The 26,617-nt window shown below is 46.0% G+C and overlaps 1 protein-coding gene across 6 annotated transcripts in view; it reads left to right on the top strand.

Moving 5' to 3' along the window:
• Positions 1 to 26,617, top strand: part of LOC115149475 (solute carrier family 12 member 7) — a 104,710-nt gene that overhangs the window by 50,499 nt on the left and 27,594 nt on the right. For 5 of the 6 annotated variants that reach the window (XM_029692389.1, XM_029692423.1, XM_029692395.1 and 2 more), the window contains exons 2-9: positions 10,284 to 10,378; positions 10,824 to 10,961; positions 15,224 to 15,370; positions 23,465 to 23,519; positions 23,733 to 23,863; positions 24,031 to 24,272; positions 24,464 to 24,675; positions 25,763 to 25,930. In XM_029692389.1, coding sequence (XP_029548249.1) covers positions 10,284 to 10,378; positions 10,824 to 10,961; positions 15,224 to 15,370; positions 23,465 to 23,519; positions 23,733 to 23,863; positions 24,031 to 24,272; positions 24,464 to 24,675; positions 25,763 to 25,930 — 1,188 coding nt within the window. Of the gene's footprint in view, positions 1 to 4,721; positions 4,810 to 10,283; positions 10,379 to 10,823; positions 10,962 to 15,223; positions 15,371 to 23,464; positions 23,520 to 23,732; positions 23,864 to 24,030; positions 24,273 to 24,463; positions 24,676 to 25,762; positions 25,931 to 26,617 lie in introns of those variants that run through there. The other variant, XM_029692415.1, reaches the window with a different exon arrangement.

Below are 26,617 nucleotides of genomic sequence, written 5' to 3'. Positions count from 1 at the left end.
CTGACTAACGTTGGGAGTGCTAGGCAGCTTAATGTGCACAGCTGCCACCAAGGGGAGCTTAGTGGTTATAAATACTGTGTGTAGCCATTTATTACCATAGAGGCTGAGATGCTTAGTGCAATACTAGCTGATGTGCTGTCACACATACTTTAGGGTTGCAAAATTCCAGGAATTTTGAATAATTCCCTGGTTTTCCCGAAATCCTGGTTGGAGGATTCCCGGAATCAGGAGGGAAGGAGCAGGGAATCCGGAATCCTCCAACCAGGATTTCTGGAAAATGTCACATCCTCTCTATCTCTCAGGCTATTGTCTTCTCATGCGTGCCTGCTAGAGGTCAGGTTCAGAACTAGCCTTGCTCACACACCTGCATTCATTCATCAACACAGACAGGACATGCCTCCCCCTTCCTCTACCCTCCCCTTTAATTACACTCATCTACAGATGTAGGATAAATGAATTTGACCAGTTTCTCACAACATGAAAATAATCCTGCAGCAACAGGAAATATGAATTGTTTATGTGGATTATAATGAATGTGCGAAAGAGTTGATTTTGCTTTGTTGGCAAATACACTCAGTATACAAAACATTAAGAACTCTTTCCATGACATAGACTGAACAGGTTTAAGCTATGATCCCTTGTTGATGTCACTTGTTAAATCCACTTCAATCAGTGTAGATGAAGGGGAGGAGACAGGTTAAAGAAGGATTTTTAAGCCTTGAGACAATTGAGACATGGATTGTGTATGTGTGTCATTCAGAGGGTGAATGGGCAAGACAAAACATTTAAGTGCCTTTGAACAGGGTATGGTAGGTGCCAGGCGCACCAGTTTGTCAAGAACTGCAACGCTGCTTGGTTTTTCACGCTCAACAGTTTCCTGTATCAAGCATGGTCCTCCACCCAAAGGACATCCAGCCAACTTGACACAACTATGGGAAGCATTGGAGTCAACATGGGCCAGAAACCCTGTGGAACGCTTTCGACACCTTGTAGAGTCCATGACCCAACGAATTGAGGCTGATCTGAGGGCAACGCAACTCAATATTAGGAAGGTGTTCCTAATGTTTGGTGTACCTGGTGTATCTAGACAGTTTTCTCTTTAATCCTCCAATGAGGAGACTACAGTGGCTTCCAGGAAGTTATGCTTTATGAATAGGTGTCTCCTGTTAGAGAACTTTGGTTTGATCTACAACCATTTGCCGCAGCATGTTCTCCAATCTCCACAGAGGAACGCTGGAGCTCTGTCAGAGTGAACATCGGGTTTTTGGTCACCTCCCTGACCAAGGCCCTTCTCCCCTGATTGCTCAGTTTGGCCGAGCAGCCAGCTCAAGGAAGAGTCTTGGTGGTTCCAAACTTCTTCCATTTAAGAATGATGGAGGTCACTGTGTTCTTGGGGACCTTCAATGCTGCAGAAATATTTTGGTACCCTTCCCCAGATCTGTGCCTCAACACAATCCTATCTCAGAGCTCTACGGACAATTCCTTCGACCTCATGTCTTGGTTTTTGCTTTGACATGCACTGTCAGCTGTGGGACCTTATATAGACAGGTGTGTGCCTTTCCAAATCATGTCCAATCAATTGAATTTACCACAGCTGGACTCCAAGTTGTAGAAACATCTCAAGGATGATCAATGGAAACAGGACTCACCTGAGCTCAATTTCGAGTCTCATAGCAAAGGGATCAGAATAATTATGTAAATCTGTTTTTTATTTTGAATACATTTTTCTAAATTCTAAAAACCGGTTTTCGCTTTGTCATTATGGAGAATTGTGTGAATATTAATGCCGAAAAAATTTAAGGCTGTAACGTAGCAAAATATGGAAAAGGGTAAAGGGGCTGAATATTTTCTGAATGTATGTACAGTACTAGTCAAAAGTTTGGACACACCTACTCATTCCAGGGTTTTTCTTTATTTTACTATTTTCAACATTGTAGAATAGTACTGAAGACATCTAAACTATGAAACTATGAATTTTGTAGTAACAAAATATATTTAATATTTGAGGTTCTTCAACGTAGCCAAGCTTTGCCTTTGACAGCTTTGCACACTCTTAGCATTCTCTCAACCAGCTTCGTGAGGTAGTCACCCAGAATGCATTTCAATTAACTGGTGTGCCTTGTTAAAAGTTAATTTGTGGAATTTCTTTCCTTAATGCGTTTGAGCCAATCAGTTGTGTTGTGACCAGGTAGGGGTGGTATACAGAAGATAGTCCTATTTAGTAAAAGACCAAGTGCATATTATGGCAAGAACAGCTCAAATAAGCAAATAGAAATAACAGTCCATCATTACTTTAAGACATGGTCAGTTAATCCGGAAAATTTCAAGAACTTTGAAAGTTTCTTCAAGTGCAGTCGCAAAAACCATCCAGCGCTATGATGGAACTGTCTCTCATGAGGACCGCCACAGGAAAGGAAGACCCTCTGCTGCAGAGGATAAGTTCATTAGAGTTACCAGCCAAGTAACAGACACATCTCAACATCAACTGTTCAGAGGAGACTGCGTGAATCAGGCCTCCATGGTCAAATTTCTGCAAAGAAACCACTACTAAAGGACACCAATAAGAAGGAGAGACTTGCTTGGGCCAAGAAACACGAGCAATGGACATTGGACAGGTGGAAATCTGTCCTTTGGTCTGAGCCCAAATTTTTTATTTTTGGTTCCAACCGCCGTGTCTTTTTTGAGACGCAGAGTATGTGAACGGATAATCTCCGCATGCATGGAAGAGGAGGTGTGATGGTGTGGGGGTGCTTTGCTGGTGACACTGTGATTTATTTAGAATTCAAGGCACACTTAACCAGCATGGCTACCACAGCATTCTGCAGCGATATGCCATCTCATCAGGTTTGCGCTTAGTGGGACTATCATTTTGTTTTTCAACAGGACAATGACACAACACACCTCCTGGCTGTGTAAGGGCTATTGGACCAAGAAGGAGAGTGATGGAGTGCTGCATCCGATGACCTGGACTCCACAATTGAGATGGTTTGGGATGAGTTGGACCGCAGAGTGAAGGAAAAGCAGCCAACAAGTGGTCAGCATATGTGGGAACTCCTTTAAGACTGTTGGAAAAGCATTCCAGGTGAAGCTGGTTGAGAGAATGCCAAGAGTGTGTTCATAATTTTGATGTCTTCACTATTATTCTACAATGTAGAACATACTTTATTTTTACTAACACCCTGGAATGAGTAGGTGTGTCCAAACTTATGACTGGTAATTACCTCGTACCCCTGCACATCGACTCGGTACTGGTACCCTGTGTATGTATCCAAGTTATCGTTACTCATTGTGTATTTATTCCATGTGTTTGTCATTTTTATATTATTTCTCATTATTATTCTCTCTGTATTGTTGGGAAGGGACTGTAATTTAGCATTCCACTGTTTACACCTGTTGTTTACAAAGCATGTGACAAAAAAACATTTGATTTGTATTAAATTGAACTGTATCAATTCACCTTTGACTTTAAAGGACTGTTGCCTTACTGGGGAATACGTTCCCTTGTTGCTGCCTAATGATTTGGGTGAAGCTGTGTTGGTTTATTTTGTGGACAGTGGTTTGCTGTTTGATACTAATGGTTATCCCATGGTTTTTGAGGGGCTGTTTTAGAATGGAAGGTTAGGTAAGGGAGCATTGGTTGTATGCCTGCGTCCACAGCATCAGTAAGATGTCTGCTTCACTAATGAGAGTTTTGACTGGGATAGGTCTAACTGTTGGGTCTTTCTCAGTCCACACACACACACACACACACACACACACACACAGAGCTCTATGTCAGAATCTTACATTACAATGAGGAAGACACTCAACAATTTAACCGCCCACGGCTTGTTTAGTACATGGCGATTCACTGTGGTTGTTTGACCTTTATACTATGACGTAGAGAAGAATCAATGAAACTATACAGTCGGAGACAAAGAGAACACACTGAAAATGGCACCGCGTGGTTCCTGTATCGTCTATCAGAGCTGACCTGGGTCAGTGTGAATGTTTGTTGTGCACAGATTTAGGGAAGAATGACAAGAATTTGGGTATTCTTCTTGAGCAGCCGGCCGAGGCAAAACAAGATGGGTTTAGCGACACGCAACGTCGCTGCAGAGAATAACAACTGTCAGTCCAATCAGCGGCAGACTCTTTCCCGACTCGCACCCCTTCAGAACGGTGTGTGTTGTTGTCTCTCTCGTGCTCTCTCTGGCCTTCTCACCCACCCTCTCTCTCTCTCCAGCTAGTTATCTAATTTGAAGAGGTCCATTGTCTGGCCTGGAGTAGCTGCCTACCTTGAAAAGGGATGAAAAGGCACCTATGACGGCAGCAATGACGCGCCCACATGTCTGTAAACTAGGTCACCATCTTGGCCGTGGTAGGCTAGCCAATGTGAAACTGGACCGTGTCTCCAGGGACTTTTCCCGTAGTGCTCCCTCAACGTCCCTCCCCCCTCCCCCCTCCCCTCCTCCTTCACACATGTACACACACCACACACACACACACTCAGGCATGTTGCAATGCACACTCACATTCGTTCACTCACAAATACACGCGCATAGACACCCACCCACTTTTCATTTATTGTCAAGGCTAGACACACTAACCTCCTCCCCCTTTTCACTCCCTCTAACATTGACCCCGTCCCTCCTATACTTCTGATAAGATGCTCCAGACAGTCTGTCTGGAGTTCTAGCTGACTATCAGACCCATAGAGAGTACCATGCTAACGAACGTCCAATCTCATTGTCATCTGAGTGATGCTCCTGTGGCCTTCTCAGCTCCCTGCACAACAACATGTCTCTGGTTGGCACATGGATCCATGCTGTGAGTGACAGAGATCAGTGTGAATTTCTTTGGCAAGGTGAAGAGGTGTTGATGCTCATTTGGTAGACTTTGGATCTCTTCACCTGCTGTGTTGATGGATGGTAGGGCATGATCCAGGGGTTCCGCAGCCTCATTGGCAGATCGCAGCTACAGTACATTTATGGCTCTGGGAAACCTGAGAATTGGATTGTTGACCTGAAACGTTGAAGGTGTTCTTTTTTTTATATGGATTGGCTTGAATAATAAATATGTAATTGTCTCTCAGCAATAGGTGAGTGCAATTTTGTAATTTCACTTTCCATAGGTCGTAGGATTACCTGCTATTGGTGCCATAAATAGTTGCTATTGTCTCCAGTTGAAAAGTAATCAAGACCAATGAATTTTGCTGGATCATCCGTACGCTGTGTTCCACTTACACACATGGTATGCTGCAATTACTTAAGCACCACACTAAGACTAGACCCAGCACACAGGAATTAAACCTTGGTTCAAAGGGGATTTGATGACGTTGGGATTTAGCATCATTAAAGCCAACGATTACCTGTAGCGTGTAGTGTGTGTCAGACCGAGAGTGCGACGTGGAGTTGCTGCCCCTTGCCTCGCCACATATTTACTCACATTCCCTATATTTATGTTATCCCTTCCCCACACACATTATCAATTCATTCACCATAAGCTCTCTTCTCTTTGCTCTGCGTATAACACAAGGACGTTCTGACTCTCTCTACGATTACCACAGGGCTTAGGCTGCAAGCCTTTTATTCCCAGCAGCAGGATCAAGCAGCAAAAGTTACACAGATGAAAGTACACGGCAGTCAAAGGTCACACTCCACCAGGTCCATATGAATGAATTTGGCTGACTCATATAATCACTTCAATGGGTGTGGAAAGGAGACGCTCTGGCTACCGGGCGTGTTGAAACAGGAGACGCTCTGGCTACCGGGCGTGTTGAAACAGGAGACGCTCTGGCTACCGGGCGTGTTGAAACAGGAGACGCTCTGGCTACCGGGCGTGTTGAAACGGGAGACGCTCTGGCTACCGGGCGTGTTGAAACAGGAGACGCTCTGGCTACCGGGCGTGTTGAAACAGGAGACGCTCTGGCTACCGGGCGTGTTGAAACAGGAGACGCTCTGGCTACCGGGCGTGTTGAAACAGGAGACGCTCTGGCTACCGGGCGTGTTGAAACGGGAGACGCTCTGGCTACCGGGCGTGTTGAAACGGGAGACGCTCTGGCTACCGGGCGTGTTGAAACAGGAGACGCTCTGGCTACCGGGCGTGTTGAAACAGGAGACGCTCTGGCTACCGGGCGTGTTGAAACAGGAGACGCTCTGGCTACCGGGCGTGTTGAAACGGGAGACGCTCTGGCTACCGGGCGTGTTGAAACAGGAGACGCTCTGGCTACCGGGCGTGTTGAAACAGGAGACGCTCTGGCTACCGGGCGTGTTGAAACAGGAGACGCTCTGGCTACCGGGCGTGTTGAAACGGGAGACGCTCTGGCTACCGGGCGTGTTGAAACAGGAGACACTCTGGCTACCGGCGGGCGTGTTGAAACGGGAGACGCTCTGGCTACCGGGCGTGTTGAAACAGGAGACGCTCTGGCTACCGGGCGTGTTGAAACAGGAGACGCTCTGGCTACCGGGCGTGTTGAAACAGGAGACGCTCTGGCTACCGGGCGTGTTGAAACAGGAGACACTCTGGCTACCGGGCGTGTTGAAACAGGAGACGCTCTGGCTACCGGGCGTGTTGAAACGGGAGACGCTCTGGCTACCGGGCGTGTTGAAACGGGAGACGCTCTGGCTACCGGCGGGCGTGTTGAAACAGGAGACACTCTGGCTACCGGGCGTGTTGAAACGGGAGACGCTCTGGCTACCGGCGGGCGTGTTGAAACAGGAGACGCTCTGGCTACCGGGCGTGTTGAAACAGGAGACGCTCTGGCTACCGGGCGTGTTGAAACAGGAGACGCTCTGGCTACCGGGCGTGTTGAAACGGGAGACGCTCTGGCTACCGGGCGCGTTGAAACAGGAGACGCTCTGGCTACCGGGCGTGTTGAAACAGGAGACGCTCTGGCTACCGGGCGCGTTGAAACGGGAAACACTCTGGCTACCGGGCTGTGCTGTGTGCTGATATATGAGCCCTCACAAGAGGAAAGGTTACACTATTAGTCTCTGAAAACTGCATTATCATTAGCTGAGGTAGCATTTTCAGGACTTCCTTCTTTTTAGATTCAAGATATGGGATGAATTATGCCTGCATATTTAAGATATTTAATTTTTGCAAGGCGAACAATGTAGAGCATTGTATTGCAAAAATATTAAGTGATCGTTTAATGTATTTGAGTAGGCAAAAGCATCTTATTAACCCTTTCTGAGGAAATGTTATTTAGCATTAATCAATCAAATGTACAGTGGCAAGAAAAAGTATATGAACACTTTTGAATTACCTGGACTTCTGCATAAATTGGTCATGAAATTTGATCTGATCTTCATCTAAGTCACAACAATAGACAAACACAGTCTGCTTAAACGAATAACACACAAACAATTACGTTTTCATGTCTCGATTGAACACACCATATAAATATTCACAGTGCTGGGTGGGAAAAGTATGTGAACCCTTGGATTTAATACTCAACCAAACATTTTCTATAGTTGCGGATCAGACCTGCGCAACGGCCAGGAAGAATTTTGAACCATTCCTCTTTACAAAACTGTTTCAGTTCATATTCTTGGGATGTCTGGTGTGAACCACTCTCTTGAGGTCATGCCACAGCATCTCAATTGTTTTGAAGTCAGGACTCTGACTGGGCCACTCCAGAAGATGTATTTTCTTCTGTTGAAGCCATTTTGTTGTTTTTTACTAATGTGTTTTGGGTCGTTGTCCTCTTGCATCACCTAACTTCTGTTGAGCTTCAATTGGCGGACAGATAGCCTTACATTCTCCTGCAAAATTCCTTGATAAACTTGGGAATTCATTTTTCCGTCGATGATAGCAAGCTGTCCAGGCCCTGAGGCAGCAAAGCAGCTCCAAACCATGACGCTCCCTTCACAATACTTTACAGTTGGGATGAGGGTTTGATGTTTGTGTGCTGTGCCTTTTTTCTCCACACATAGTGTTGTGTGTTCTTTCCAAACAACTGAACTTTAGTTTCATCTGTCCACAGAATATTTTGCCAGTAGCGCTGTGGAACATCCAGATGCTTTTTTTTGCAAACTTCAGACATACAGCAATGTTTTGTTTTTTTACCTCAGTGGCTTCTTCCGTGGTGTCCTGCCATGAACATTCTTGTTTAGTGTTTTACTAATCGTAGACTCGTCAACAGACATGTTGGCAACCGTGCTGAACTTTCACCATTTATAGACAATTTGTCTTACCGTGGACTGATGAACATCAAGACTTTTAGAGATAATTTTGTAACCCTTTCCAGCTTTATGCAAGTCAGCAATTCTTAATCTTGGGTCTTCTGAGATCTCTTTTGTTCGAGGCATGGTTCACATCAGGCAATGCTTCTTCTGAATAGCAAACTCAAATTTTGTGATTTTATTTTTTATTTTTTATAGGGCAGGGCAGCTCTAACCAGCATCTCCAATCTCGTCTCAATGATTGTACTCCAGGTTAGCTGACTCCTGACTCCAATCATTAGCCTAGGGGGTTCACATACTTTTTCCAACCTACACTGTGAATGTTTAAATAATGTATTCAATATAGACAAGATAAATACAATAATTTGTGTGTTATTAGTTTGAGCAGACTGTGTTTGTCTGTTGTTGTGATTTAGATGACGATCAGCTCTAATTTTATGACCAATTTATGCAGAAATTCAGATAAGGGTTCACATACTTTTTCTTTCCACTGTATTTATTAAAGCCCTTTTTACATCAGCCGATATCACAAAGGCAGATGTAGAAGCACGGTGGCTAGGAAAAACTCCCTAGAACGGCAGGAACCTAGGAAGAAACCTAGAGAGGAACCAGGCTCTGAGGGGTGGCCAGTCCTCTTCTGGCTGTGCCGGGTGGAGATTATAAAAGAACATGGCGAAGATGTTCAAACGTTCATAGATGACCAGCAGGGTCTAATATTAATAATAATAATAATCACCATCATAGTGGTTGTAGAGGGTGCAACAGGTCAGTACCTCAGGAGTAAATTTCAGTTGGCATTTCATAGCCGAGCATTCAGAGTTAGAGACAGCAGGTGCGGTAGAGAGAGAGAGTCGAAAACAACAGGTCCGGGACAAGGTAGTATGTCCGGTGAACAGGTCAGGGTTCCATAGCTGCAGGCAGAACAGTTGAAACTGGAGCAGCAGCACGACCTGGTGGACTGGGGACAGCAAGGAGTCATCAGGCCAGGTAGTCTTGAGGCATGGTCCTAGGGCTCAGGTTCTCCGGGAGGGAGAGGGAGGGAAAGAATTAGAGGGACCATGCTTAAATTCACACAGGACACCGGATAAGACAGGAGAAATACTCCAGATATAACAGGCTGACCCTAGCCCCCTGACACATAAACTATTGCAGCATAAATACTGGAGGCTTTATAGAATCATAAGCTTGAGTAATTTGCTACAGTTGCCTCTCGTTTTCTTTGATTGTTATAAAAAGTTGGCTTTAAGGCCGGGTTGGCGTTTTTAACACAGACCAAACCAACTAATTTCCCCTTGTTTTGTTTAGTCTTCATTCTCTATCTTGGTCTGTAGTTTTCTCTCTGTTGATACAATTGGCTAGCCAGACTGACACTAACACTAAAACACAGCAGGTTTGAAATGAGAGACTACAGTAGCTCAATAGGAATAATCTCCACTTTCCAGCGCCACTGCCCTCTGTAGCGGTGGCAGTTATAGTATTTGATTGACATTCTCTTTTTTCTTCTGGGTTTTAAGCTTTAGCCAAGGCTAGTCTATTTATAGCCTGCGACCCAATGTAATCAATGGAAATGTGTTGCTTCTAGCGAACTATAATGACATGCTAGATGTTTTTGGACCATGTCAAACCGTGAGGGGGATGTGTGTTTTACTCCGTTGCAAGCTGTAATAGCTGGATCAATGAACTATTACCACCAGAGTATAGACATCCATCACCGTGATGGCCCTTCATGTCCCAGTATAGAACAACTCTGGGGATGACCTGAAACTCACTGAAGGGACAGTTGGAGTCGTTGTGTTGTCTTCTAAACAAACTGGTTGGTTTTAGCTTTTTGCCATATTTTCTTCTGATTAAAGTTCACCTCTGGTTAACGGCCAGTTAATCTTTTTAATTTTATTTAACTAGGCAAGTCACTTAAGAACAAATTCTTATTTTCAATGACGGCCTAGGAACAGTGGGTTAACTGCCTTGTTCAGGGGCGGAACGACAGCTTGGGGATTCGATCTTGCAACCTTTTAATCGACTCTGTCATCCATTTACTTCCATCAGCCGAACAGTCACTTCAATGACTGCAGTGGAGGCTTGTTTTCTCAAAAACTATCTCTTTTGTTTCTACAGGCGATGGCATGCCAAAGGAAAGCAGTCCGTTCATTAACAACACAGACCATGACAAAGGGAATCTATACGATGGGAAGAACATGGCCCTCTTCGAGGTAACTGTCAACATCCAATAAGGTTATCTGTGGTGTATTTAATGACCTTTGACATAGGCGTTTGACTATAAGGCTGTTGATTAGGGATTCAATGTTAAACGTGAAGAAAGAGGCTTTCCCTCTTTTATACTCATCCAGTTTTCAAAGGCACTGTCTAATGCCATTTGGCTACCCTAACCTCTCTGTGCTAGCGATCCCTTATACTGAATCCTATGAATAATGGGAATTATGGACTGTGAAATCTTTTTCTCTACTATAATTCACTTCAGCAAAACTTTCCCAGTCTACTTTGATTTGTGTACAATTTCTAAATTCCTCTTGATGGTTTCACCCACCCCTCCAGGTTCCAGGTTATTTCTCTGACCATTATGTAGAGAGCATGCATGCCAAGATGAGTTATGATACTTTTTGTGTTATGTTTTTTTTTGTGTTTTTTTTTCCACAGGAAGAGATGGACAGCAACCCCATGGTGTCCTCGCTGCTCAACAAGTTGGCCAACTACACCAACCTCACCCAGGGGGTCAAAGAGCACGAGGAGGCAGACGATGACGAGGGGCCAGCCAGGAGTAAGAAACCAGTCAAGGTAAGCCTGTTGTCTTCACAGTGTGTGGACAATAAATGTTTTCAATTCCAGATACACTTTTAGTGACACAAGCCACTTCTAAGCACAACAGACTCGTACTGTCTGAAACTGGTGATAATGACAAGGCAAATGTAATCCTCTCAACGTGTGGGTGTTCTCAAGTATGGAGGAAACGGCTTTGCTTAGACTGTCGGTATATAGGACATCCCACTGTTTCCAGGTTATAAAATGTCTTCACTTGGTTAGTGTATCCCATCATATATATTTACTGTTTATTAATGGTGCCTTTTTTTAAAGTTCTGACTAAATTATTCCAGAACAGGGTCTTTGACCAGAGAAAACATTCAGTGTGTAGCACGAAGGACATGTAAGCATGCTTACTTTGTTTGTCTGCGTGAGCTACTGTGTGATTGACCATTGTAGGCTTTATATTTCTTATGCTTCAAACAAGCCACCATCACGCCCTCCCCTAAAGCCTCCACCACCACGCCCTCCCCTAAAGCCAACTCCACCACGTCCTCCCCTAAAGCCACCACCACCACACCCTCCCCTAAAGCCTCCGCCACCACGCCCTCCCCTAAACCTCCCCCACCACCACGCCCTCCCCTAAAGCCTCCGCCACCACGCCCTCCCCTAAAGCCACCACCACCACCACGCCCTCCCCTAAAGCCACCACCACCACCATGCCCTCCCCTAAAGCCACCACCACCACCACGCCCTCCCCTAAAGCCTCCACCACCACGCCCTCCCCTAAAGCCGCCACCACCACGCCCTCCCCTAAAGCCGCCGCCACCACCACGCCCTCCACTAAAGCCGCCGCCACCACCACGCCCTCCGCTAATGCCACCGCCACCACCACGCCCTCCGCTAATGCCACCGCCACCACCACGCCTTCCCCTAAAGCCGCCACCACCACCACGCCTTCCCCTAAAGCCGCCACCACCACCACGCCCTCCCCTAAAACCTCCACCACCACGCCCTCCCCTAAAACCTCCACCACCACGCCCTCCCCTAAAGCCTCCACCACCACGCCCTCCCCTAAAGCCTCCACCACCACGCCCTCCCCTAAAGCCTCCACGACCACCACACCCTCCCCTAAAGCCTCCACCACGCCCTCCCCTAAAGCCTCCACCAAAGCCTCCACCACGCCCTCCCCTAAAGCCTCCACCACGCCCTCCGCTAATGCCACCACTACGCCCTCCCCTAAAGCCTCCACCACCACCACGCCCTCCCCTAAAGCCACCACCACCACCACGCCCTCCCCTAAAGCCACCACCACGCCCTCCCCTAAAGCCTCCACCACCACGCCCTCCCCTAAAGCCGCCACCACCACGCCCTCCCCTAAAGCCGCCACCACCACGCCCTCCCCTAAAGCCGCCACCACCACGCCCTCCCCTAAAGCCTCCACCACCACGCCCTCCCCTAAAGCCACCACCACCACGCCCTCCCCTAAAGCCTCCACCACCACGCCCTCCCCTAAAGCCACCACCACCACGCCCTCCCCTAAAGCCACCACCACCACGTCCTCCCCTAAAGCCACCACCACCACGTCCTCCCCTAAAGCCACCACCACCACGCCCTCCCCTAAAGCCGCCACCACCACCACGCCCTCCCCTAAAGCCACCACCACAGCAAGAAGTGAATGCAGGTCTGTGTCTGAAATGTATCTGTATTGGTACCCCACCAGACTTCTACATGGGAGAGGGTGCCAGGTCTGGGTGTTGTGCAATAGGCCAAGCAGAGTCCCTCCTCTTGAGTGTGATAGTTGAAGGGGCCTGTGTGGTCCTAGGGGTGAAAGCATGATTGATAATCATTCAAGCAATCTTTTTTTCTATTGGGCTGAATTTATTTGGTGTTCAGTTGCTTTATCTGATGCTGTTTATCTGATGCTGTTTATCTGGTGCTGTCCTTTTTAACATATATTTGACATATAACCCAGTCCTTTATACCTCTGTTGTGAAACTTCCCTTTTGATGGAATGTACCTGTGAGGGTGATGCCTGTGATCAAATGTCTTGAAAGTTCCATCACGGCACAGGGTGGTGGGCCTGTTTGCTTCACTGTGCATTTGTTGGAGTATCTGTGGTGGATTTGGGATGCCTCGCCCTTCAGATTTAATTCCAAAGGTCCATTTTCCAACACTTTGAAACGTTACAGTTTCTTTGAGGTTAAAGTACAAACTGTCAGCTTTAACTTGAGGGTATTTCCATCCATGTCAGGTGAACCATTTAAAAAATTGCAGCACTTGTTGTACATAGTCCCCTTGTTTTAGGGGACCAAAAGTATTGGGACAAATTAACTTATGTGTATTAAAGTAGTAAAAAGTTAAGTATTTGGTCCCATATCCATATGACGCAATGACTAACTACATCAAGCTTGTGTCTCTAAAAATTGGTGGATGCATTTGCTGTTTCTTTTGGTTGTGTTGCCGATTTTATTTTGTGCCCAATACAAATGAATTGTACATAATTGTAACGGGTGTAAGGATTGGACCAAGGTGCAGCGGGAACATGTATACTCATCTTCTTTTTAATGTTGAAGAAGGAAAACAAACAAATCACGTATACAAAAACAATAAACGACACTAAACAGTCCTGTCAGGTGTACAGACACAAAACAGGAGACAACTACCCACAAAATCCCACAGAAAAACACCGCTTAAATAGGACCTTCAATTAGAAGCAACTAGGAGCAGCTGCTTCCAATTGAAGGTCAACCCCATTAACTAAACATAGAACTAGACATACTAGATAAACATAGAAATATACTAACATAGAACATAGCCCAACAAACCCCGAAACACTCTAAACAAACACCCCTCTTACATAATAACATAACCCAACAAACCCCGAACCACATAAAACCAACATCCCCTGCCACGTCCTGACCAAACTACAATAACAAATAACCCCTTTACTGGTCAGAACGTGACAATAATGTATTGAGTCACTTTTATTGTAAATAACAATAGAACATGTAAGAATAGAATGTGAGAAAGTTATCACACAAATATCATACCCCCAAGACATGCTAACCTCTCATCATTACAATAACAGGGGAGGTTAGAATGATTCATACCAAATACAATGCTTTTTAGTTTTAGATATGTTCAGGACTAGTTTATTACTAGCCACCCATTACAAAACTGACTGCAACTTTGTTTAGGGTTGCAAAAATATAATTAGCTGTGGTTACTGGCGTATAATGTTGAGAATTATCAGCGTACATTGACACACAGGCTTTGTTTAATGCTTGTGGTAGATCATTAGTAAAAATACAGAACCGTAAAGGGCCAAGGGAGCTGCCGGCAAGAATACCACACTTTGTTTTACATTAAAGCAGCTTGCATTAAAGAAAACTCTGTGTTTTCTTTAATGCAAGCTGTGCGAGTGGCCCGCCTGCCCTCCGGCCCAGCCCGAGTGGCCCGCCTGTCCTCCGGCCCAGCCCGAGTGGTCCGTCTACCAGGGTCAGCTCGAGTGGCCCATCTGCCCGGCGCAGCTATCGGCGCCACCAAAGTGGACGATGCCGAAGGTGGAGCAAGGTTTACGGATTTTTTGTTGTGTTTTCTTTTTGTAAGGTGCATTACGGGGTCTGCACCTTGAGGGGGGGGGGGGGGTACTGTCACATCCTGACCAGCAGAGGGAGCAATTGGATTAGTTTTGGTCAGGATGTGACAGGGGTTTTGTGTGTGTGAATGGTTGTTGGTGATTAGGACTCCCAATTGAAGGCAGGTGTGTTGAGTTGCCTTTGATTGGGAGTCCTATATAGGAGTGTGTGTTTTTCTTTGGGGTTGTGGGTAATTGTTTCTGTTCAGTGTGTTATGCTGTCAGTACTCCAGTGATCTTTTTTTTAAATTAAATGATGCTGAACACTAACTCTACTGCATTTTGGTCCCTTTCTGAAGACAGCTGTGACAAGGGGGGAAAAAAACGTTTTAATTATTTTAGAATAAGGCTGTAACATAGCAAAATATGGAAAAAGTCAAGGGGTCTGAATACTTTCCGAGTGCACTGTATAATGTGTCATGACGCCTAATGAAAAGCAATATCTTAAATGTGATCTGTTATAATTTTCAAATAAGAATTTGATCTTAACTGACTTGCCTAGTTAAATAAATAAATAATTACTGGTTGACCCTTGAAACACAATCACGTCATCTGTTGGTTGAATGATTTGATATGGTGGAACTTACTACCTAATGACCCTCTCTCCCTCTCATCGTTCCCTCCTCTCACTCTCTCACTCTCCTCTTTCCCTCCACAGAGTCCCGCGTTGGGCACATTAATTGGGGTGTACCTACCCTGCCTTCAAAACATCCTGGGGGTCATCCTGTTCCTGCGTCTCACCTGGATCGTGGGAACCGCCGGCATCATGGAATCCCTTGCCATTGTGGTCATGACCTGCTCCTGTGTAAGGAATATCATATAATATGATTATTGCTATTTGTGTCCCACCACCTAGATTGGGTCCTATGTTGCCTAATTTGAAATGGTGTTTTTAACATTGGATAAAAGTAGAGACTCCGAGCTAGAAAATGGTATATCATACACTTCAGTTGAGGAATAATGGAAAATGAATTCTGCTTTGAAAGTTTTGAGAAAATGGCCCGTAAATGTTTTGGTACACCTACTGGAGAGCTCTTCTTTGTCTACACCCATTCAGCATCGTTCACACCCTCTTAAGCCTTAGCCCCACCCATCTCTTTAAGGATTCACAGTGTAGATAAACGTGGTGAATGTAGTAGCAAAAACTAGTAGTAAAAATGCACTTTATCTATTCCTTAGCCAATATCCTGGGCGGCAGGTAGCCTAGTGGTTAGAGCGTTGGGCTGTAGCCGAAAGGTTGCTAGATCGATTCACTGAGCTGACAAGGTAAAAATATGTTGTTTTGCCCCTGTACAAGGCAGTTAACCCACTGTTCCTAGGCCGTCATTGTAAATAAGAATTTGTTCTTAATGAGGATACAATCCCGCCAACGGGATTGGTTGGACAACAACCAGTGAGATAGCACGGCGTGATATTCAAAACAAAATAATCTCAAAATTAAAATTCAAGTATTATACGGCATTTTAAAGATACTCTACTCGTTAATCCAATCACATTGTCTTATTTCAAAAAGGCTTTACGGTGAAAGAAAAACATTAGATTATTTTAGAATAGCATCTCAGCAAAAAACAAACATTTTCCAAGCACGATAGCCATCACAAAACCAGATATACAGCTGAAATTAAGCACTAACCTTTGACAATATTCATCAGATGACACTCCTAGGACATCATGTTAGACAATACATGCATTTTTTGTTCAATCAAGTTTATATTTATATCCAAAAACCCAATTTTTACATTGGCGCGTGTCGTTTTCTCCCCATAACTTCCTGTGAATATGCACATTTAATTTACGGAAGAACTCATAAACGTTGAAAAATGTTATAACAATTATTTAAAGAATTGGAGGTAATCTACTCCTTTATGCAACCACTTTGTCAGATTTTCAAAATAACGTTACGGAAAAAGCACATTGTTCAATATTCTGAGTACAGAACTTAGCCTTCAATGCTAAGCTATACAGTTAGCCTACAACCACGGCGTCGACAAATCTCTAACAATATGTTCGACATATTTTCTTACCTTTGCTGATCTTCGGCGGAATGCACTCGGATGGGCACCCACTTCCACAAGAAATGTTCATTTGTTCTGCAAAGCCCATAACTTATTTCCAAATACGTCCGTTTTGTTAACCCATCCAGAACACGTTACAATGCCATGTGGCGTGGACGCAAATCCGTAGACGAAATGGCCAAAAGTTCCATTACCGTTTGTAGAAACACGTCAAACGATGTTTACAATCAATCCTTTAGGGTATTTTTTTACGTAAAACTGCAATAATTTTACAACCGGGCTATTGGTATTCGTCATACAAGAAAAATAAAACAACAGCTAAGTCACGTGGATGCGCGTCATAAGACACCTGTTCTCAGACTGGCCGGGGATTGAACGAGCCAGAATTTTCTGCCCGGTTACAGATGACGGATGAAAGCAGTTCCTAAAGATTGTTGACAGCCAATGGAAGAGTCAGGAGGTGCAACGTAAATCTTATGTCATTGTAGTTTTTCAAGGGATTCAAAAGAAAACTACATTTCGAATTTCTCCCACTTCCTGACTCAATTTTTCTCCGTTTTTTTGCCTGCCATATGAGTTCTGTTATACTCACAGACACCATTCAAACAGTTTTAGAAACTTCAGAGTGGTTTCTATCCAAATCTACTAATCCTATGCATATTCTATTTTCTGGGCCAGAGTAGTAACCTGTTTAAATTGGGTACGTTTTTTCATCCGGCCGTGAAAATACTGCCCCCTAGCCCCTGGAGGTTAACTGACTTGCCTAGTTAAATAAAGGTTAAAAAAAAGTCATAAAAATATATATCCTAATCTGACTTTGGTGCAGGTCATGTTGTTCTTTACATTACCGTCTCTGGTAAACACACACTATATAAAATCGAAGTTGATTTGTCACAGGATACAGAAGGTGTAATCGGTACAGTGAGATTTTTACTTGCATTGTTTAGACATATAGCTAGCTAGCTAAACAATGAACCATAATCCCAACTCTAATGCCACGTTCAAAACAACTGGGATCTCGGAAATCTCTGACTTCCGAGCGTTCAACTCTGGGGAGAAAAAACGAGCTCCGACAGGGGAAAAATCTATTTGAACGGTCATCCAATTTGGAATTCACACTCGGGAACTCAGGCCTCTTTCTAGAGCTCCGACTTTCTGACCTGAAGATCACTGACATCATGATTTGACCTAGTATTTTTCCAAGTTCCCATTTGTTTTGAACTCGGCGATACTACCATGCATGAATCTGCAGGTAGCTAAAATTAACCAATTAAGTTAAAAGGCTAAACTAGCAATGGAAATGGTTTCTTCTTTCTGGGTTTTCTTTTTCGACTCTCCGCATTTGGCAAAAATCTCTTTGCTGGGTTTTAGGGGCCAAGCTGAATTTCTTCAGCCTCCTGAGGTTGAAGAGGCGCTATTGCGCCTTCTTCACCACACTGTCTGTGTGGATGGATAATTTCAGATCGTCAGTGATGTGTACGCCGAGGAACTGTAAGCATTTCACCTTCTCCACTGCGGTCCCGTCAACGTGGATGAGGACGTGCTCCCTCTGCTGTTTCCTGAAGTCCACGATCAGCTCCATCATTTTGTTGATGCTTAGGGTGAGGTTATTATCCAAGCACCACTCCACCAGGGCCCTCACCTCCTCCCTGTAGGCTGTCTCATTATTGTTGGTAATCATGCCTACTATTGTTGTGTCTTCAAACTTGATTATTGAGTTGAAGGCGTGCATGGCCACGCAGTCATGAGTGAACAGGGACTACAGGAGGGGGCTGAGCACGCACCCTTATGGGGCCCTTGTGTTGAGGATCAGTGCAGTGGAGGTGTTGTTTCCTACCTTCACCACCTGGGGGCGACCCGTCAGGAATTCCAGGACCCAGTTGCACAGGGCAGGGTTTAGACCCAGGGCCGCAAGCTTAATGATGAGCTTGGAGGGTACTATGGTGTTTAAGGCTGAGCTGTAGTTAATGAACAGCATTCTTAAATAGGTATTCCTCTTGTCCAGATGGGATAGGGCGGTGTGCAGTGCGATGGCGATTGCATCGTCTGTGGACCTATTGGGGCGGTATGCAAATTGAAGTGGGTCTAGGGTGTCAGGTAAGATGGAGGTGATATGATCCTTAATTAGCCTCTCAAAGCACTTCATGATGACAGAAGTGAGTGCTATGGGGCTATGGTCATTTAGTTCAGTTACCTTTGCTTTCTTGGGTACAGGAACAATGGTGGAAATCTTGAAGCAAGTGGGGACAGCAGACTGAGATAGGGAGAGATTGAATATGTCCGTAAACACTCCAGCCAGCTGGTCTGCGCATGCTCTGAGGATGCGCCTAGGGATGGCATCTGGGCCGGCAGCCTTGCGAGGGTTAACCCATCTTAAATGTTGGCCATGGAGAACGAGAGGCCACAGTCCTTGGGAGCGAGCCGCGTCGGTGACACTGTATTATCCTCAAAGCAGGCAAAGAAGGTGTTTAGCTTGTCCGGGAGCAAGATGTCGGTGTCGCCTGGTTTTCCTTTTGAAATCCTTGATTGTCTGGAGTCCCTGCATCATACGTCTCGTGTCTGAGCCGTTGAATTGCAACTCCACTTTTTCTCTATACTGACGTTTTGCCTGTTTCATTGCCTTACGGAGGGCATAACTGCACTGTTTGTATTCACCCATATTCCCAGTCACGTTACTGTGGTTAAATGCGGTGGTTTGCGGTTTCAGTTTTGCGCATATGCTGCCATCTATCCACTATTTTTGGTTTGGGTAGGTTTTAATAGTCACAGTGGGAACAACATCCCCTATACACTTCCTGATTAACTTAGTCACTGTGTCCGTGTATACGTCAATGTTATTCTCAGAGGCAATCAGGAATATATCCCAGTCCGTGTGATCAAAACAATCTTGAAGCATGGATTCCGATTGGTCAGACCAGTGTTGAATAGACCTTAGCATGGGTACTTCCTGTTTGAGTTTCTGCCTATAGGAAAGGAGGAACAGAATGGAGTCGTGATCTGATTTGCAGAAAGGAAGGCGGGGGAGGGCCTTGTAGCCATCCCGGAAGTGAGAGTAACAGTAGTCGAGAGTTTTTGATGCACGAGTACTACAGGCAATGTGTTGTTAGAATTTCGGTAACGTTTTCCTCAAATTTTCTTTGTTAAAATCCCCAGCTACAATACATGCGGCCTCAGGATATTTGGTTTCCAGGTTGCACAACGTCCAGTGTAGTTCCTTGAGGGCCGTCGTGGTATCGGCTTGAAGGGAATATACACGGCTGTGACTATATCCTAAAATAATTATCTTGGGAGCTAATACGATCAGCATTTGCTTGTGAGTTATTCTAGGTTGGGTGAACAAAAGGACTTGAATTCCTGTATGTTATCACAATCACACCTTGTGTAGTTAATCATGAAACATACACCTTTGTTCTTCTCAGAGAGTTCTTTATTCCTGTCTATGTAATGTACTGAGAACCCAGCTGGCTGTATGGACAGGGACAGTATATCCTGACCATGATGATTTTCAGAGTCAATCATGCACCAGAAAGTAGTCCATCACACCTTTTTCCCCCTGAGCTTTGTCGATAACACAACTTCAGGGCAGCAGTGTTGAGAGCTGTAGCAAAACCTTTTCCGTTCTTCATGATATCTTAAAATAAAGCCATGGTAGGAAGGATTATCCACACATTATAGACAGAAGCATGCTACAGTGAGGGAAAAAAGTATTTGATCCTGCTGATCTTGGTCCTGCTGATCTTGTACGTTTGCCCACTGACAAAGAAATGATCAGTCTATAATTTTAATGGTAGGTTTATTTGAACAGCTAGAGACAGAATAACAACAAAAAAATCCAGAAAAACGCATGTCAAAAATGTTATAAAATTATTTGCATTTTAATGAGGGAAATAAGTATTTGACCCCTCTGCAAAACATGACTTAGTACTTGGTGGCAAAACCCTTGTTGGCAATCACAGAGGTCAGACGTTTCTTGTAATTGGCCACCAGGTTTGCACACATCTCAGGAGGGATTTTGTCCCACTACTCTTTGCAGATCTTCTCCAAGTCATTAAGGTTTCGAGGCTGACGTTTGGCAACTCGAACCTTCAGCACCCTCCACAGATTTTCAATGGGATTAAGGTCTGGAGACTGGCTAGGCCACTCCAGGACTTTAATGTGCTTCTTCTTGAGCCACTCCTTTGTTGCCTTGGTCGTGTGTTTTGGGTCATTGTCATGCTGGAATACCCATCCACGACCCATTTTCAATGCCCTGGCTGAGGGAAGGAGGTTCTCACCCAAGATTTTACGGTACATGGCCCCGTCCATCACCCCTTTGATGCGGTGATGTCCTCACCGTTCTCATGATCATTGCAACTCCACGAGGTAAGATCTTGCATGGAGCCCCAGGCCGAGGGAGATTGACAGTTCTTTTGTGCTTCATCCATTTGCGAATAATCGCATCAACTGTTGTCACCTTCTCACCAAGCTGCTTGGCGATGGTCTTGTAGCCCATTCCAGTCTTGTGTAGGTCTACAATCTTGTCCCTGACATCCTTGGAGAGCTCTTTGGTCTTGGCCATGGTGGAGAGTTTGGAATCTGATTGATTGCTTCTGTGGACAGGTGTCTTTTATACAGGTAACAAGCTGAGATTAGGAGCACTCCCTTTAAGAGTGTGCTCCTAATCTCAGCTCGTTACCTGTATAAAAGACACCTGGGAGCCAGCAGTATTTCTGATTGAGAGGGGGTCAAATACTTATTTCCCTCATTAAAATGCAAATCAATTTATAACATTTTTGACATGCGTTTTTCTGGATTTTTTGTTGTTGTTATTCTGTCTCTCACTGTTCAAATAAACCTACCATTAAAATGATAGACTGATAATTTCTATGTCAGTGGGCAAATGTACAAAATCAGCAGGGGATCAAATACTTTTTTCCCTCACTGTACATGGCAGACCAATCCGAACTCTCATCTCTCTGCATGCCGGCCAATCCATTATCTCAGCCAATCATGGCTAGCGGGAAGGTTCCGTGGCTAAACCAACTAGGCTCATAATTTAACAATTGTATTCGTATTTACAGATGGCGTACAAGTTTGTTATTAAGGCACATGAAAGTTCACATATTCCAGAAGGCATTTCTGAAGGAAAAAAAATGAATTTTGATTTAAAAAAAGCCTCTCTTGTGAAGTAGTGCCGTATGCCTAGTTTCTTAAAACGCGTCACATTTATCCACAGCGGCTTAGTCATGCATGCATACATTTTACATACGGTGGTCTCGGGAATCGAACCCACTATCCTTGCGTTGCAAGCACCATGAGCTACCAACTGACCTACAACGGACCACTCCCCATCCAGAGTCTGAAGACCACGATCAGCCTACACACACTGCACGCCCACCGCGGCCCCCCACGACGCCCACCGTGGCCCTCCACGACGCCCTCCACGACGCCCACCGTGGCCCCCCACGACGCCCACCGCGGCCCTCCACGAAGCCCACCGCGGCCCTCCACGAAGCCCACCGTGGCCTCCCACGACGCCCACCGTGGCCCTCCACGACGCCCTCCACGACGCCCACCGTAGCCCTCCACGAAGCCCACCGCGGCCCTCCACGACGCCCACCGCGGCCCCCCACGACGCCCACCGCGGCCCCCCACAACGCCCACCGCGGCCCCCCACGACGCCCACCGGGGCCCCCCACGACGCCCACCGCGGCCCTCCACGACGCCCACCGCGGCCCCCCACGACGCCCACCGCGGCCCCCCCACGACGCCCACCGCGGCCCTCCACGACGCCCTCCACGACGCCCACCGTGGCCCTCCACGAAGCCCACCGTGGCCCTCCACGACGCCCACCGTGGCCCTCCACGACGCCCACCGTGGCCCTCCACGACGCCCACCGCGGCCCTCCACGACGCCCTCCACGACGCCCACCGCGGCCCCCCACGACGCCCACCGTGGCCCCCCACGACGCCCACCGTGGCCCTGCACGACGCCCACCGTGGCCCTCCATGACGCCCACCGTGGCCCTCCACGACGCCCATCGTAGCCCTCCATGACTACAGATGTCTATCACTTTGAACTCTATGAACCACATGTTGACTATGATACTAATTCAAAACCTCTCATTATGCAACATAAAAAAAATCATATCAAAGTTTGATTTGTCGCGTACACAGATTAGCAGAGACATTTGAAATGCCTGTGTTTTTAGCTAGAAGGCCAGCAGCCCGAAATCGCCTCTTCGCTGTCGACGTTGAGACTGGTGTTTTGCGGGTACTATTTAATAAAGCTGCCAGTTGAGGACTCCTGGGCCAATACCCTCTGTCTTGACAGATGGGTAGTGTGTTCTTATAGCAGTGTGCCATGCAGTGGGATGGTCTGTGTGGACAATTAAGTTCCCCTCTTTGTAACAATCAGAAAATAGTGTCTCTGGATTGGCTTGAGGAGCTTCTTTTTGTATTTATTCCATGCAGTGATATTTTTGTGTATATAAGGGGTACTGTACTCTGATGACCTCTGCACAGGGAGAAGCCATGGAGGCCCCTGTATTTGGGTGGGGGAGACTGTGATGCTCTGCTTCCATTGTTGGGCTCAGCGGCTTTGCAGCTGGGACATCTGTCCTATCCTAGCAAGCTTGGTAGCTTAGTAGCCTTAACTTAGCATCAAGTATTTATATATAACTCTATTTAACTTTTTGGCTTCAAACTGAACATGGACCGATTTCAGGGAAAAGGGGCTCATATCAATTACCCAGCTGCCTGTGATTGTGTTCCTAAAGATTTATAAGCCACAGCTGAGTCGTTTAGCCACTAAATATGGGATAAGCTCCCCCCTGATTGTTTTCTTTGGATTCCATGCATTTTAGATTTACAAATGTTGGGATTTTTTCTCTCTCTTCTTCGCAGACAATGCTGACAGCCATATCAATGAGTGCCATCGCTACGAATGGTGTAGTTCCAGGTAGGTTCATTGTGGATAATGGTACATTTCTACTAAATAGAATTGGGCTGACATTTCCTTCAAGAATTTTAACAAAGAATTAAGATGAAAATCGTTTAGCGATTTTGGGTTCCAGCACCAGAGGGAACAATATGTACCACTACACCTCAACATGAGTTTTCTCCACGGCTGTGGTTGTGACTGGCTCTGTCCCCCGTTGTTGTTGGTCTGTAGCTGGAGGTTCCTACTACATGATCTCAAGGTCGCTGGGGCCAGAGTTCGGCGGGGCCGTGGGGCTCTGTTTCTACCTGGGGACCACCTTCGCTGGCTCCATGTACATCCTCGGTACTATAGAGATTCTGTTAGTGAGTATCCTTTGCAAAGATACTGTTGTTTTTACTACTACTTCATCTGTAGACATTAATACATGAACGGATAACAACACCTGATGAGGCTGTTATCTGAATCTTTCATAACGCTGTACCCTACTGAACTGAACGTCTCTGATGACCCCGTCCCCGTCTCCTCCCAGACCTACATTGTGCCTAGTGCGGCCATCTTCAAGGCAGAGAAGAAGGAGAATGAGCCAGAGGCACTGCTCAACAACATGCGGGTGTACGGCACCTGCTGCCTCACCCTCATGTCCCTGGTGGTGTTTGTGGGGGTCAAGTACGTCAACAAGCTGGCCCTGGTCTTCCTGGCTTGTGTCATCCTCTCCATTCTGGCTATCTACGCCGGAGTCATCAAGACCGCCTTCGAACCGCCGGACTTCCCGTGAGTCTAGTCTGAACTCACGGCCTTGTTGAAAAATACAACCAGAAACCACTAGAAGCACACACACACACACACACACACAAATTACTCTTGGTCTTACCTCCGATCAGGAAGACCAGGGCCAGAACATCAAAAAAAAATGTTTCCTTTGCGATTTATTTTAAATGTTTCGTTCTATATCCTCCTCCCAGTATTTGCCTGTTGGGGAACCGCACGTTGCAGAACCACAACTTCGACCAGTGTTTGAAGACGATGGAGGTGGACAACGTGACAGTCACCACCAAGCTGTGGTCCCTGTTCTGTGACTCTCCAGAGCTCAACGCCACCTGCAACGAATACTTCACTCTCAACAACGTCACTGTGATCCAGGGAATCCCTGGCCTGACCAGCGGGGTCATCAGAGGTAAGAGACCCCCCCCACTCACCCATAATTCTTTGTGATTAAATTATGCAACAAACTTTAATTGTGGGGTGAATGTTCCCATGATGTAAAGTCTGCCCTCACTGCTAAAGCAATGCACTTTCCTCCTCAGTCCTGCTGACACCCTATCCTAATGGAATCCAGGATTACAATCATTAGTTTTTATTTGTAGTAGAGCATAACGCTGTGTCAGTTCCTCTCAGACTACTTACTATATTACCCTTGAAGCTCTTATGAGAATTAGATTAGGACGATTCCGTGTGGCTCAGTTGTTGTAAGTGCCATGCTCTACCGTCAGGGTTCTAGGTTCGATTCCCACGGGGAACCATTACTAACAAATATGAACATGTATGCAGTCAATACTGGAAGTGGCTCTGGATAAGAGTGTGTGCTAAATGAGTAAAATGTCAAATGAAGATGTACAGGCAATGTGATCGTGACATCCAATAGAGAGGGATGTTTTTCTCTTGCTGGGAAGGCTGACGCCAAGGATGAGCTGAACGCCCCTCTCTGTCTGCGGTTGCTTATCTGCTTTACACTATTGAGATGGACCCCTATAAAGAAGAATGCATCGGGTCCATCTCGATGGTGTTAAAAAGTAGTGGAGACCGTGGGAAGTTTTCAGGACCATGATCCCATGTCTAGTTTATTTACTGACCAGGATCTGATGGAGGGGAACTGTCTTCCCTTCAATCAGCATAGTATCATCTACATCCATCCTAGATTTAGGCTGAGATGCAGGGATACCACGGCCGTCAGAACAATTGACACACTATTGGGTTATCATAACATATTCAAGACATTCCCAAACTCTGACATTGATGTCCACTCCCCCATCATCACTTCCAAATTGCTCAAATTCCTTAAGTTATGGAATCAGGCGTGTGCAGGCAGGTGATTTGACGAGTCCCATATGTGTACTCTGTGTTCTTCCTTCAGTGGATAGTGACTAGTGATTGTCCTCCCTTCCTCTCTCTCTTTTCTACCTTCTCATCTCACTCCCTCTCTCTTAACCACCCCTCCGCTCCCTCTTCCAATCCCTCCACTTCATCCCCCCCACCCTCCACAGACAACATCTGGGGGGACTACGGTTCTAACGGCATGTTGGTAGAGAATAAGCACCAGGTGTCGGAGCCGGCTGCAGACACCTCCCAGGATATATACATGCCCTACGTGGCCAATGACATCACCACCTTCTTCACCCTGCTGGTGGGCATCTACTTCCCCTCCGTCACAGGTATGTTCACATGGCCATCTACTTGTATAAACAGGAGGAAAGGGAAGTGTTGCTAAGGTACACAATAACATGTACGTGTCGGTGAGAGTCTCACCTTACAATAATGGATCTTTGTAGATAAGAAACATTATACATTTTTTTTTACATGTATTTATTTATAGAAATAAACGGTCTCCACATATACTTCCATAAAACATTGTTTTACTGCCACCTGGGGACCTTCAGACGAGTCTTGTGAGACCTGTGGGCGTCCTACAGAAAAACAACATGTACGTGTTTGTGAGAGTTTCACCTTTACACAGAGGGGTTATGTTAGTGTTTAGCCCAAACTGTTCAGACGCTACAGACAGAAGATGATCGGCTGTACCAACTTAAAACGAGTTCCCAAGACGCAGCAGGACAGTAACCCGGCCTAGACCCCCCACCCCACACCCAAAGAACAAGCAGCAGGACAGTAACCCGGCCTAGACCCCCCCCACCCCACACCCAGAAAACAAGCAGCAGGACAGTAACCCGGCCTAGACCCCCCCACCCCACACCCAGAGAACAAGCAGCAGCAGGACAGTAACCCGGCCTAGACCCCCCCACCCCACACCCAGAAAACAAGCAGCAGGACAGTAACCCGGCCTAGACCCCCCCACCCCACACCCAGAGAACAAGCAGCAGCAGGACAGTAACCCGGCCTAG

This window comes from Salmo trutta, chromosome 2 (assembly GCF_901001165.1).
Source record: "Salmo trutta chromosome 2, fSalTru1.1, whole genome shotgun sequence".
NCBI lineage: Eukaryota > Metazoa > Chordata > Actinopteri > Salmoniformes > Salmonidae > Salmo > Salmo trutta.
Note: the sequence above shows the minus strand (reverse complement) of the source record. Positions and strands in the feature narration are given on the sequence as shown.